This window comes from Mycteria americana, chromosome 15, assembly GCF_035582795.1.
Source record: "Mycteria americana isolate JAX WOST 10 ecotype Jacksonville Zoo and Gardens chromosome 15, USCA_MyAme_1.0, whole genome shotgun sequence".
In the NCBI taxonomy this organism is placed as follows: domain Eukaryota; kingdom Metazoa; phylum Chordata; class Aves; order Ciconiiformes; family Ciconiidae; genus Mycteria; species Mycteria americana.
The window spans coordinates 9802317-9815899 of record NC_134379.1 but is presented as its reverse complement, the minus strand read 5'-3'; the positions used below and the strand labels follow the sequence as shown (position 1 = coordinate 9815899).

General features: G+C 44.9%; 1 protein-coding gene across 1 annotated transcript in view; it reads left to right on the top strand.

Annotated features, from left to right (window-relative positions):
• MYBBP1A (MYB binding protein 1a) overlaps positions 1-13583 on the top strand; it is a 63079-nt gene that overhangs the window by 46059 nt on the left and 3437 nt on the right. The window contains exons 24-25 of the mRNA XM_075518243.1: positions 275-388; positions 12996-13097. Coding sequence (XP_075374358.1) covers positions 275-388; positions 12996-13097 — 216 coding nt within the window. The remainder of the gene's footprint in view (positions 1-274; positions 389-12995; positions 13098-13583) is intronic.

The following is a 13583-nucleotide window of genomic DNA, read 5'->3' as shown; positions in this document are numbered from 1 at the left end:
CAGCATGATCCCTCCCCTCTCCTTTGACCTTCTCTTTTAAGTATGTGCATTCAACCAAAACCCACCACCCTGTCTCCTGAGGAGTGACTCTGTTAAGGTCTAGACAATGTTTTCTAACAGAGCGACATACATGTTGGTGAGGATATGCAGCATCTGTAACATGGCATTCCCTGGGTGCTATGCTTAGCTGTTTGCTTCAGCGGGGTATTTGCATTGCTAACACCTTTCCTAGAGAGTGCAGAATTTCACGTCTCTTCTCCCCTTTTTCTTTCAGGCCCAGGCCTGTTTGCTTCTCCGGAAGGTTCTGCTACTTCGTGAACCGAAGCTCTTCATGACAGAGGAGGAGTGGGAGGAATTGATTGGAGAAAGCATCAGCCAAGTGACAGAGGTAACAAGCTTCAACATGTTAAATGTATAGATAGCACCTAATGGGTGCTGCTTTTACTAGCATGGTGCTCGTTCTCAGAGCCGGAGTCTGTGGCTCTGCTCAGCTTAACTGGTCTTAGAGGGGTTGTGCCTGCTTGCACCAGGTCTGAGCAGTGTCTGCCAGGATTACAGCGTTCTTGAACACCACTGTTAGATGTATTTTCACAGAGTGCAAGAAATGTGCCTGGTACAGCTCAGCGGTGCCTGTGTATGGATGCAAGAGACAGAGCTCGAGTTTTAGGGAATACACTCATACAGATCAGTTTCAGGTGGCTTTAAAAAATAAGTTTTGTACTGAAAGGTATTGTGAGCATTTACTTAATTTCAGAAAATGTTATGGAAGTTCTGCATTTGAATGAACTTCAGGGCCAAAGAGATAGAGCTGAGGTGCACTAGACTTCTGACTCCTGGTGCGTTGCAGGCCTTCTGGACCAGGCTCCCTTGCTAATATTGTTTATCAGGGAAACCTTGAAATACATTGGAAAATAATTTGTACAGAAAAAACAGTGACAGAAATTGCAGGGCTCCTGATTCAGTGGCAAGTGCGGATTGTACCTGAAGACAGTTTTTGGGTGCAGCTATTATGTAGGAGGTGATCTGTGGGACAGGAGACTGAAGAAGCAAATGCCATTCAATTATGTTCTTGTGGATTGACGTGGGGGGAACCAAGCAGTCAAATTAATGTTATGATGTGGTTACTAAACCTGATGACATGGGAGATTCCAGTCTTGGTGTTCCTACGTAACTGTAGTATTGACCTCTTTCTAAGTGTAGCTTTCATTCTTTACTTACTTCTCTAAATGCCGGTTACGTGGTAATTTAGGTCATTCTATAATTTACCATATTGGAACAGAATGATTAGCTCTGTTTTCTTTTGTCAAGGAGGAACAAAATCTAAGTAAGTTTATATCAAGGGATTCAGAGGTGCTGATTATAATTCTTGAGGAAGCAGGTAATCCTGGGATTCATTAAATAGTTTTTATTTAATGGTTGCATCAGGAATCCAATGCATGGAGTTAGGTATGATTTTGTTTTCCAGCTACGTAAAACATGCCACTCCTTCCAACCCGGTCATCTCCATGTTTCTCTTTAGCAGCTGAATACCTGCAGGACTCGATGATTCACTGGGAAACCACAAACATTTACAATGCCTTTATGTTGTTCTTGTCAGGGAAAGTTTAGCAACTTGCAACCCATCCAGTATTTTAATGAGCTTTGCTACCAAAGCCTCCTCAGTGCCTCTCAGTTCTGTGGTCATCTGTGTTTAAAGAAAAATTCCTGGGAAATATTGTCAGTTTGTTTGGGCTGTCCAAGGTATACCCTGCGGGCCTGAGGCCTCCCATACTATTAACTGACAGTGGCATATCACAGAATCACAGAATCATATAGGTTGGAAAAGGCCTTTAAGATCATCGAGTCCAACCATAAACCTAACACTGCCAAGACCACCACTACACCATGTCTCTCTACACCTCATCCAAAAGTCCTTTAAATACCTCCAGGGATGGCGACTCAACCACTTCCCTGGGCAGCCTGTTCCAATGCTTGGTAACCCTCTCAGTGAAGTAAAATTTCCCAATATCCAGTCTAAACCTCCCCTGGAGCAACTTGAGGCCATTTCCTCTCGTCCTGTCACTTGTTACCTGGGAGAAGAGACCGACCCCCACCTCTCTACAACCTCCTTTCAGGGAGTTGAAGAGAGCGATAAGGTCTCTCCTCAGCCTCCTTTTCTCCAGGCTAAACAGTCCCAGCTCTCTCAGCCGCTCCTCATAAGACTTCTGCTCCGGACCCTTCCCCAGCTTCGTTGCCCTTCTCTGCACACGCTCCAGCACCTCAATGTCTCTCTTGTAGTGGGGGGCCCAAAACTGAACACAGTATTTGAGGTGCGGCCTCACCAGTGCCGAGTACAGGGGCACGATCACTTCCCTAGTCCTGCTGGCCACGCTATTTTTGATACAAGCCAGGATGCCATTGGCTTTCTTGGCCGCCTGGGCACACTGCTGGCTCATATTGAGGTGGCTGTCAACAAACACCCCCAGGTCCTTCTCTGCCAGGCAGCTTTCCAGCCACTCTTCCCCAAGCCTGTAGCGTTGCATGGGGTTGCTGTGGCCCAAGTGCAGGACCTTGCACTTGGCCTTGTTAAACCTCATACAATTGACCTCGGCCCATCGATCCAGCCTGTCCAGGTCCCTCTGCAGAGCCTGCCTACCCTCCAGCAGATCAACACTCCCACACAACTTGGTTGTTGTGTGGTGCTAGTTCTCTTTTTGGACTGAAAAAGCCTGACATAACATTTTTACAGAGTGTTCTGTTGCTGGACATATACGTATTGGGTTTTGTCTCCCTTCCTTCTGCTCCCCCCTTGCACTAACACAGTGCTGGTATGGCTCCTTGGAGCTGGGGCAGCTGCATGTCTTTAAATGTTGCTGTAATTAGGAGGGATCAAGGACTATAAATTCCATATAACAGTTTTGATTCATAGCCAAAGGTTGACACTTGTGCTGCAAAACTTTCTAAAGCTGCAAAAGGTATTCTGTGTCTCTGGTGGCACAGAAATGCTCACTTATCTGAGTAATAGCTGTAAAAACATGCAGTGGCTTTATGGTGTAGTAAAACAATACTCATATCATGACCGATCTCTTTTGGAGATAGTAAAAAATCCCATGTAGTGGAAGTCAGAGGCTGGAAACTGAGCAAATTTAGAATTGTAGAAAGTATGTATTTGTCAAAGAGAGTAATCCCACCATTAAAATAACTTGCTGAAGAGTTTATTAGCTCCGAATCGCCAAGTGGAGATTGTTTGCTTGACTGAAAGAGAAGCTGCAGGTTGGGAGGAAGTTATGGGCTTGATGTTGAAATTATGGGGTGAGTTTGCTTGGACTGTTAGGCAAGAGCTTGGGCTAAACGATAGCCCTTTCTGTCCCTGATGTCCACACGTGCCTCTGCTTAGCTAGAGGGTAGGGAGGGCATTTGCAGAAATGAGAGTTTCTCCTGCAGCTCAGTCTCATCCCTTTTAATCTGAGACTGTTTCGGTGAGCCATTCCAGGTCAGCCATGATTTCGGAGGTGTGTAAGTAGGTAGATGTTGGCATGTGAGTGCTTACCCATGAGAACCTCGACTGAGAGCAGTAGTTCATGATGCTTTGGAAAATGATGAAGTTTTATTGCCCTACCTCTAGTTGAAAGATCTACATTTGCTGTCATTGGCCACTCTCGACACCATCCCTCACAAATTTTTAGGAGGAAAAAATGATAATGCAGAATTTTATACTTTCTTTGACCCAGGGAGAAGTCTGAAATAACTTGGGAGGGCCAACTCTTTAACTGACTGTACTGATGTACACTTGTAATTCACACAGTGGTATTGTTCACAAGGAAGCTGTCACCTGAAGGCTTTGCTACGCTCTCTGTGTCCTTGGTCAGATTTGCAGCTATGGGGCTGGTAGCTCTTGAAGTGCAGGATTGCCATTGCAGGTGTAAGGCTGTGAGAGAGGATAGGGTGCTATTTCCTGGTGCCTGCTTTCTCATCCTGTCTTGCCTCAGTGATTGCATTGCATACCTGCAGATCACTTGGTGAGGAGCAGGGAGCCTGGGATGGTTTTAGGCAGTGATATGTGCTGGAACTGGGAAAGAAGCAATGTGAGAAAACGGCAGTCTCGGATATCATTGAATTATGCGTGTAAAACTAAGAGGCAGATGAGGGAGAATCAACAGCCAGGAACTTTAAATGAAGAGACAGCTTCCTGAAATAGCAGCTGCGGCTGCTGCGAGGCAATGGTTCTTGTGCTTATATAAGCTAACTTGACCTTATTTGTTCCCAAAATGTTTAAGCATGCTTATAAAACATATATCAGTCATGAAGGATTCATGTTTGCCATCTCCTTACTGTCAGCGAGGGAAGTCTTGATGTCCTAGCGGGTGCTTTGGAGTTGCCTTGTTCTTGTGAGAGCCCTGCTTGCTGTTAGTGTGCTCTTGACTTGTTCTGCTGGGTCACCTGGGCAGAAAGCCTTGTCCACAAGCTGTGGGACTCCCCCTGTGAGCTGTTTTTTGTCGGACAGCAAGCAAAGGTAAGGAAGTAGAGAAATAGCTCTGGCACAGTTTTAGCCTTCCTGGTCCTAGTTACTTTAAACAAAGCAGAACCTTGCTTCGGTTGTTCAAGTTTATTCTAATGTTGGTAGTCCAGACAACTTGGTTGTGTTTACAGTATAAAGAAACAGAGTTGCTTCATGTTGTAAATTGCAGAGCTCACCTGAGATGCTAGAGCATCTGACAGACTTCTTCCTCTTCGAGAGCTTTGTTCTTTTATCGGTAGGTCTCAAAGCGCTTTACAAAGGAAATGCAAACCAGTGAGTTGTTGATGTAATGAAGAAAGCTTTTTGCAGAAACCCAAGAGCTAATGCATTTAGTTGGTAGAGTCGTTCACCCTGTTTTACAGTTGACACGCTTGGCTGGGAGCTGAGCCAAGAATCAAACCTGGGTCTCCTGAGACATCCCAGAGACCCTCCTTCTGCATGGACAATCTGACTGTTTCTTAACTTGGCTTCAGAACGTCCCATTGTGTTGGATAGCAATCTCTGTCCCGGTGTTATCTAAGGAGGACGCTGGTTGTTGTGAGTTCAGACTGCCCGGAGTCATGCACTGAGGCTAGCGGCAGAACCCGAGAGGCCCCATTTCACGCAGGGAACTGCCGTACAGTTTCGGTGAGGGCTCTCTGGGCGTTTGCTGCTAGGGCTCACGCACTGTCTTTTTGACTCTATCAAGTGCCTCTCAATTTGGTCTTTCAGCTCTCCCAGTTGTCATTGTGGGCACATTTTGGTGTTTGTTCCCCCCTGTTAGATATATTTCTGTATTCTTTCTGGTATGTTACAAAATTGCTGTCTTGGCTTTAGAGTGATCTTGAAGCCATGCCAATTTTTTAGTAACTCAATGACAGATTTGGGGCAGGAAGCTCCAGGATCTGAATACATAGTTTCATTACCTTTTTATGTCATCCCTTTCCCAGGGACTGGCTTGCCCTCCTGAGCTGAGGTGCTTTAAGTCCCAACTTATGCTGAAATTCCCAGTTATGATGTGGAAGTCAGGGGAAAGTGGGAGAGGATTTTGAAGAATATTCCAGAAAACATGTATTTTCATGGCTGAGCAACTTCAAAACAAAACAGCCCTCAGAAAACTGTTGTTAAAACTGCTTTCTCTGGCTTGTACACAGCATTTTCCTAGGGGTTTCCTTTGTCTTCTGCAGTAAGTACATCATAGGAAGGGCCCAACTTTACTACTATTTTTTCCTGTGCTTGTTTTGTCAATGTCATAAGGGATGGGCAGAGCAGATAGTGTTCAGGTTGGCTGTTTGAAACCAAAATGGGATCAAGGCATCCTGGAATGTAAAAATGCTCATGGAATCTGATACCTAAATTCAGTGCAAGACTAAAGCACTCCAGGTCACCAGTATTGGAGAGTTTCAGATAAATATACATGTAATCCTAATGAGACGCATGTGATGCCTCCTTCCATTTAGGTGGTTACTTAGACTTGGTCTGGGCAGGCAACAGTGTTTCTGTTAGAAAGGCGTGAATGTAGACAGACAGGGGATTACATGACCTGTGCAAGGGATGGTATAGATAACCCAAGACCTCTTTTCCAAGACTCATACCATTTGAAAGTTACTGTGTGCTCTCTGAAGACTTCTGTGGTATGGCATTAGAAGGTTTTGTTGCTATTGTGTTGTTCAGCTAGGGATTTAAAATAACTAGCTGGAGCCACTCAGAGTGTTGGGGAGACAGAGGGATATACTATATAGCCTTCCAGTGTAGACATGCCCTTCATTTCTGAAGGGCATCACATTTGATTATCGGTGTCTTAATTTGTAGGGAGATAAATTATTAACAGTGACTTCATGAAATCTCTAAAAAAGCCATTCTTCAATTTTTTTCTTGATTGCCTGAACTTTTATCAGTCCATCTTTATAAAATCTTAATTCATTGCCCTTTCTCAGCCTCTTAGCTTGTAAAATGAGTCCAGTAGTGATTTAACTGATATTTTTGATGTGCTTTGAGTACTGGATGTCTCTGTGGAGAATTAATTCTCCTCTGTTCCCTCAGCTGTCCTGTATGGTTTTTCCATGCTGCATTTTCATATGGTCCATGGACAAAAAAAATTCAGATCTTTAAACCTGGGAAAGCATTGACATTTTCTGTGAGAATGGTTTCTGGATTTTTGGGCTCCTCCCTCTAATAACAGCCAAAACAAACATTGCAAAAAATGCCCTTTAGTTATACCCTTCAGGATGTGGGTCTGCTTAGTCCCCTACCTTCCCTCTCTGTCTTGGTCAGAGAGAAACTTGGTGGTTCCCTTCCCTTTGTGAGCATTTCTTGATGACTTGTTTCTGCTAGAGATGCAAGGAAAACAGTTTTGAACATTTATACTTTCAGTCTTCGGAAACTTAGAGAGAACAGAGGGAGGAGGGACTGTCAGTGCTTTTTTGCCTCCTTTTAGTGCTCTCGGCAGCAGCTGCTGTGCTGTTCAGGTGGGTGGTGCGAGAACCTCTCTCCTTGTGTGCTTGTGTACCTTGTGTACATGGGGTTGGAAATGGATCTGGCTCTGTGGATAGATGGGAACTGGTGTGAAGAGGCATACTCTTCCTTCCTTGCTTCTTTGTCTTCCATGATTTAGCCCTAAGTTCTAGCTTGGGTTCTTCTATTGTATAGTGAATATTGTCATGAAAGGAAGTATTTGGTGGCTTGTCTGGGTTTGGGGAAGCTCAGAGTTGATTCCTGGCTCTGTCATAGTCTGTGTGACTCAGTCATGTTACTTGGCCTCTCTGAGCCTCTGTGAAATGGAGGGAATGATGCTGGCTTACCTCTTACCTCTCAGGAGAAATGTGAGAGTAATTACAGGTGAGGTGAGGGTGCTTACATCAGATAATAACAGGAGCTATGAGCATACAGAATACTAAAATACTTCATTTGGTTGTCAGTTTGTTATTAGCCTCTAACTAGCAGAGGAAGGCTGTGCCCCTCCCAAACCTCTCAGCTTACCTGTATGTGGACACGGGAAATCTTGTGCTTTGGCTCAGGTAATGGGCACGCGCTTGTAGGGCCCCAAAGCCACTTGCTGGGGCCCCTCTGGGTGTGACTCCACCATTGGGACCTGAGCCACAACAACAGCAAAATGCCAGGTTGTGTTTCTGCTCTGGGACCCTGCATGCAGCATGGAGCTAGGGCAAAGCTTTAGCTTTCACAGTCAGTGTGAAAGCAGTCAGCGTACTGAGTTCAGACCTCTTAAGCACTTTCTCGTCGTGACTGTGGACATTCAGTAGAGTGGAAATTTTGCTGGACTATTTGCTGCTGGAGAAGAGAGTTTACCTTAGCAATCTTGGGCTGTGCCAGGGGGTGTAAGGTCGGGCAGGGTGGGTGGGGGAATGTGTTTTGCCGAAGGCACTTGGCACTGTATTCAGCCATGAATCTGCACATTTATCCATCAGCATCAGGTCTGTTACGGGGGAGGAGGGGGAAGGATGGAGATAGCGCAGCATGCGGAAAGAATGCAGGTTGGCTGGGCTTCTCCAGCTCACGGAGCAGTGATGGATCTGTCAGGCTGATCCCACGAAGGGGAAGGGCTGTTTGTTTTGAACAATGAAATAGGCTGAGGGACGTGCTGGGAATGCATAAATATTAAATGGTGTTCAAACTTGCAGCTAGGAAATGTGCTCGTCTCTTGGTAGCAGAACACTCATCTGCACTCTTGAGATAGTGCTGCGTCTTGTAAGTCTGGGCTAAGTGTGTGCCCCACTGAGGTACCTGTGAAAGGGGAAGAGATGCAGGCAGGCTGAGATTGCAGGCGGGTGTGAATGCGGAGGCTTCCAAAAACATTGCCTGGCTCCCTGTAACAGCAAATTGCCATCTCCCTTGCAGGGAAAGCTGGGCAGTGGCTGGGATGCTGACTTTGGCTTTAGATTCACATGCACCACTTTTTGCTGTATTGCGGGTTTCAGGGGAGTCTTGGGCTTAGACTAAAATCCTTCCTGGGAAACTGAGGCATGGAACTGTGTGGTTAACACCTTTCTAGCTGCCAGCCCTCAGTCCTACTTGTATGACTGAATTACTGCAGGTGTTCACCTTCCGTGCTCTAACAAACTTGTTTTATACTTTGTGAAGATGAAGGAATGCTGTGAAGTGCAATGAGAGATGAAACGAAGGTTGGGTCCTGCAGTAGCTGGGATACCTCCATGTGTGATACAGGAATTAGGAATAAAAGAAAAAAACACTGATTGATAAGATGCTGGAGGTGTGCTGTTCTCCTTGTAGAAATCCTAGAAGCAGAGAATTTTGGATCCAGGAGTGCCATCCACCAGAAACAGCCAGAGGCTTTTGGAAGCAGCGTGTTTGACTTAACAAGACAAAACCATCTCTGCCAGCTGAATCCATGTAGGGTGAGGCAGGAACTGTATTGCTGTATTGGCTTGAGATGAGATGGGAGTTCCAGCTGTGAAAACTGCCTCCATATTTTTTCCTTTTGGAAAATGACCTGCCCAGATCTGCTGACAGCTCAGATGTACGGGCATGATTAACCATTGCATGATAACCATCACAGGTATTACTGAGCTGTAACTGGAATTGAGATTCCCTGTAAAGTGGGACTGGCTGTTACTGAAGGAGCAGAGTAAGAAAAGCAGAAGGTGGGAGAAAAACAACGTAATCAGCAAGTGATGCAAGTGTGGCTGTTGAATATAAGCCACGTGGTCTCTCTGCTTTTAGTATTGAGTGATTGGGTTATGTGACTCAGGTTGGTAATGCTTTCAGAGGGCAGGGGAAGGGAGAGTTGGATATCTTTGCGAACAGCATATGGCAGAGAATCACAAAACAGGTGGTTAGACAAGTTCTTCTGGATTTTCGCTTAACCCTCCACCACTGACCTGTAGCGTAGCTGGAAGCAAAACCCCTGCTTTGTGCCTCAGTCTTGCTATGTAAAATGGAGATACTTGCCAACTTTGTGCAAGTCTTTTACGATCTAATCAGTGTTTGAGGCTCTCCTAAGGATGCTGCAGATGACTGAAATACTACTTTTCTTTTTAAAGCATATTTGCTATGTGTTGCAGTTTGCCATCTGTTACATAATAGCTTTTGCTTTAATTTTATGATTGCATTTTATACATTCCCCAAATGAAATCACGGTAGGCCTGTGAAGGGATTGACCTATGCAATTGGGGTGGCAGTGCTAATTTCATCTTTCAGATAGCCAAGTGAGGGAGCAGACCAAAGCAATCTGCTGTGTGAACCTATAACATAGAGGCAATGGTCGGTACCTTATGTAGCAAGAAGCTATGGCAAATACTTGGGAAAACTGCTTTTGAGGTTTGGACCCAGTTGCCCTTGAAGAGACTTGGGATTTCATTCCTTGTGAGCAGTTCCCCAAGGGCTTGCCAGCAGCCCCAGTCCAAAGTCAGCTTCTTTTTATGTAACCAGAGCGCAGCATGTTACATTGATGCCGTATTGATGCCGCATGCTAACACAAATCCCATGGAAGCAAACGCTCCACTGAGTATACATTCGCTGCCATGGGAGGACGAGAGTGAAGCAATGCATGCGTGACAGAAGATACCATCTCATGTAATGGGGAAGTACTCCGAGACAGTGGTGATGAGATCAGGGCAAGAGTGACACTGAGCTGAGCAGGAACTGGACTCAGGTCTGTAAGGAGGCTTGACTGTCTCAACCATACCACATACAGAGGTGCTGGTGTTTTTGTGCCCTTTGGAGTAAATTTCTTTTACACCCTTTGTAGCAGAAGGGAAAGGGAAAAGGAAAAGACATATATTGAGAAATAGTAAGACTTTATCTGAATCCAGCTTCCTTAAAGCCAATCCATTCTGGACTGGAGAAAATTGTGCATTCTGTAGGAATTAATTATCTGCTGCTGCTTTGCTGCTCCTTTGGCTTCCCCACCCACCCTCTCCCTTGTTCTTTCCTTTGAGTCTTTGAGAGCTGTTTAAAAGTGATCCATTTCAGTAGGGAGCTATTTGTTTGCAGAGCACCTAAATTGTATTGAATTGCTTCTGGCTATTTATGCTGGTGGAACTGTGCTTGTGTTTCCAGACTCATGCAAAACACTGCTTTTAATATAGATGCTCAGTCTTACAGCACTGATGTTGCTAGACCAGCGATATCTTCCATCTCCAGCAGGGCAAGCCACCCTTTTCGTTCTACAGGTCTGCCTGAATTTGGTTGGGCTCCCCAAACTAGACACATGTCCCAGTTCCCCAAGCACCTGAAAACTGCTTGCAAACATCTGAAAATCAGCCCCTCAGGTGTTGTTCAGAGCTATAGGACTTTTCTGTTTACTTCAGTAGGATTTGTTTCAAACCCTTCAAAGCATCAGGGCAATTCTGGGAAGTAGGGATGGCAGCAAGAACAGAGAGACTCAAGCCAGCACGATTTAAATGCAGTCATCTACATCACTCATCTACAGTGAAGAGAAAATGCAATTTATTTTTAACACCTTCTTAATTCCAAAATGTTTGTATATTAAAAGGATGAAATGACAGTTGACTTCACTGTGGCTCCTTCTCACAGTACTGCCCTGATTCCTCTTGTCCTGAAGAGCTGACAATCTGTACTGATTTTCTCTCACTGTGAACTTGTACGCAACTTAGCAAAACAGGGATCTCAACTTAACAGCCTCTCTGAAAGCTACTTTAACCACAAGTAATGACTGTTAGCCTGGTAATATCTTCTTCTTCAAACTGCAAAGAAAATTTTTATGCAAATCAATCTGTTTTGTTTTCATTGATATTATTATTATTATTATTATTAAGCCTAATAAATGGAGTGTGCGTGGCCCGTGGGGTGTTATATCCTACATGCGAAGATTTTTATATATATATATATAAATCACACACCCTATATTTGTTTCTTGTTTTACCTGAGCGACTTTAGAGCAGCTGAATTGTATGACCTTGTAGGTTAATGACAGCTCTGGAATAGTGTTGCAGTGCATCTATATCAGGAGAGAGTAATTAGCAAGTTATTGATAGTCAGATGAAGTTGCAGCATGAATTCCAGCCAGCAGAACGTGGTGGCTTTCTAATACAGGGCTGGAGTGGACCATCCTGGTCAGGAAAGAACAGTATCTTTAGTATTTAAAAAAGATAATCCCAAGGTGTGGAGCCTGTACAGATAGTAAATAATGCTACTTGAAGGCTGCTGTTCCTGCAGATGTGTTATCTGGTCTCCCCACTTTTTCTGCTAAAAGTGTTCCTTATGCTCTTGCTAGCCATCATTGTTTTTCTGTTGTGGGTATCATTACTGAAAGAACTTGCTTTGGGGAATAAATTTCTTACTTCTGTCTGTGTCCGCAAGGATTTTTACTTTATTTGCCAGCTTTATGCCAATATAGATGGAGAATAGTTTGCTGAGAGTCCTTAAAATTACTTCCAGTCTGAATGGGGCAAAAGCAATAGATGGTCTAATGGGAGAGATTGCATCTCCTGGAGAACTAGGACCTTCCACTGCTGGGTACAGGTTTGGTGCAGTGACTTATCAGCGATATGTGTTGCCTGAGGCACCAAGGGTGCTGAGCCTGGGGCGGACCTTGCCTGTTGGCCGGGTTGGCGTGTTCGAACTCCAAGCAAAGGCGGGCTTGGCCACAAGTGCAGCCTCCTCTAGAGAGATAGGCTGTGGTGGGGCATGTCACTGTCTACAATAAGCTTGTCCCTACAAATCCTATCTCGTATTAGTGTAATCTATGCAACCTGTGGTGCTTGCTGTGATGTGTGCATCCACACAAAAATATAGCGGAGAAGAATACCACCATGTAAGCGGGACTGCGAGGACTAGCTGCAGGCAGAGGATCAGTACCCCTGAGCCCCTGGGCCACCTCTTTGATCCAGCTGCCTTTTTATGGCTATTTTCTGCCCTTCTCCACTTGTAAATAACTCTGGCTTTTATTTGACCTATCTTTGGAGTGATTTTCTTCTAAGCCAGACCTTTCAGTGTCTCAGAAACCCTGCAGCACATAAAGGGAACACAAAGAGATGAGATTTTTTTCTCTCAGTCATTTCAGTGAATTTAAGCTTGATTGACAAGCCCTGTTCTAGTGGTGGCAACTGGGATTTCCTAGGCGTAAGTGTTAATGGATTTTTGCATTAGTGCTTTACGTGTAAATCCCAGCTTCTGCAGCTGAGTAGCTGTTGTCCCTCAGGTGAGTCTGTTGTCTGACAGCCTCCTGGCCTTTTCAGGGTGGGGGCGGATATTGTCTTTTCTCTTTTTTTCCAGGAGGCAGCAACATGTCTCCAGTTGTGCTTTAGCTTAGAAGCTAGGGAAGATAGCAGGGTTGTGCCTTTGTGGTGTGCTTGCTCTTAGTTTGTTCAGTTGTTTCTTAATTAACCTGGGCATCAGCAGCTTCCACCATGTACCCTCCTGAGCATTTCCAGAGTTTGGTGGGTTTTGTGTTCCAGAGTTATTTTGGTGACAGGTTAATCCCGCCAGTTGCTACTCATTTTCTGCTTTCTCCTGAGAAGAGTGATTTGCTTCCCCATTTAATGCATGCTCCTTCTCCATCTCCCCATTTAATTTGCAGAGTTTGAAAATGGTTGGCAAGTGTATCCTGAAGGCTGACAGAGAGAAAGTTGCCAGGAGCTTGGAGCTGTTGAACTTCCTCCTCAAAACTGTGACGGAGCAGGTGAGTGTGTGACCCAATGTGGGGCAAATGGCTGTTCTTCTGAATACCACCAAGGCCTCTCTTAAATGTCACACTTGGATTTTACCTTGTGACTGGTACATCCCACCCCATTTCTTACCAAAGGTACCCCTAGAGGGAATGCCTAGCTGGATTTGAGGACAGAAAAGCCCTCATGTCTGAAGGAGTGATTCATAGGTCTTATGAGCTGATCTCCAGGAGCTTGTTGAAGGATTTGTGCAGTGTTCTGCAAATGCATGTGGCATCTCCTTTCTTCTCAGCAGAAATACAGCCTGGGGTACAGTGAGGGTGAGCTGGGTTTTGTCCCAGATGATTGCTCTGTCCTCTCCACTGAACCCCAGAGATTTTGCTTCCCAAAAACTGAGACTCAGAAGCTTTGTGAGCAGGAGTGAAGCTTTTTTCTGGGGCTTTGTTTTCCCTAATGAAAAATGTCATTTTTGAACATGAGAAGATTTTTCTATAGGTGAC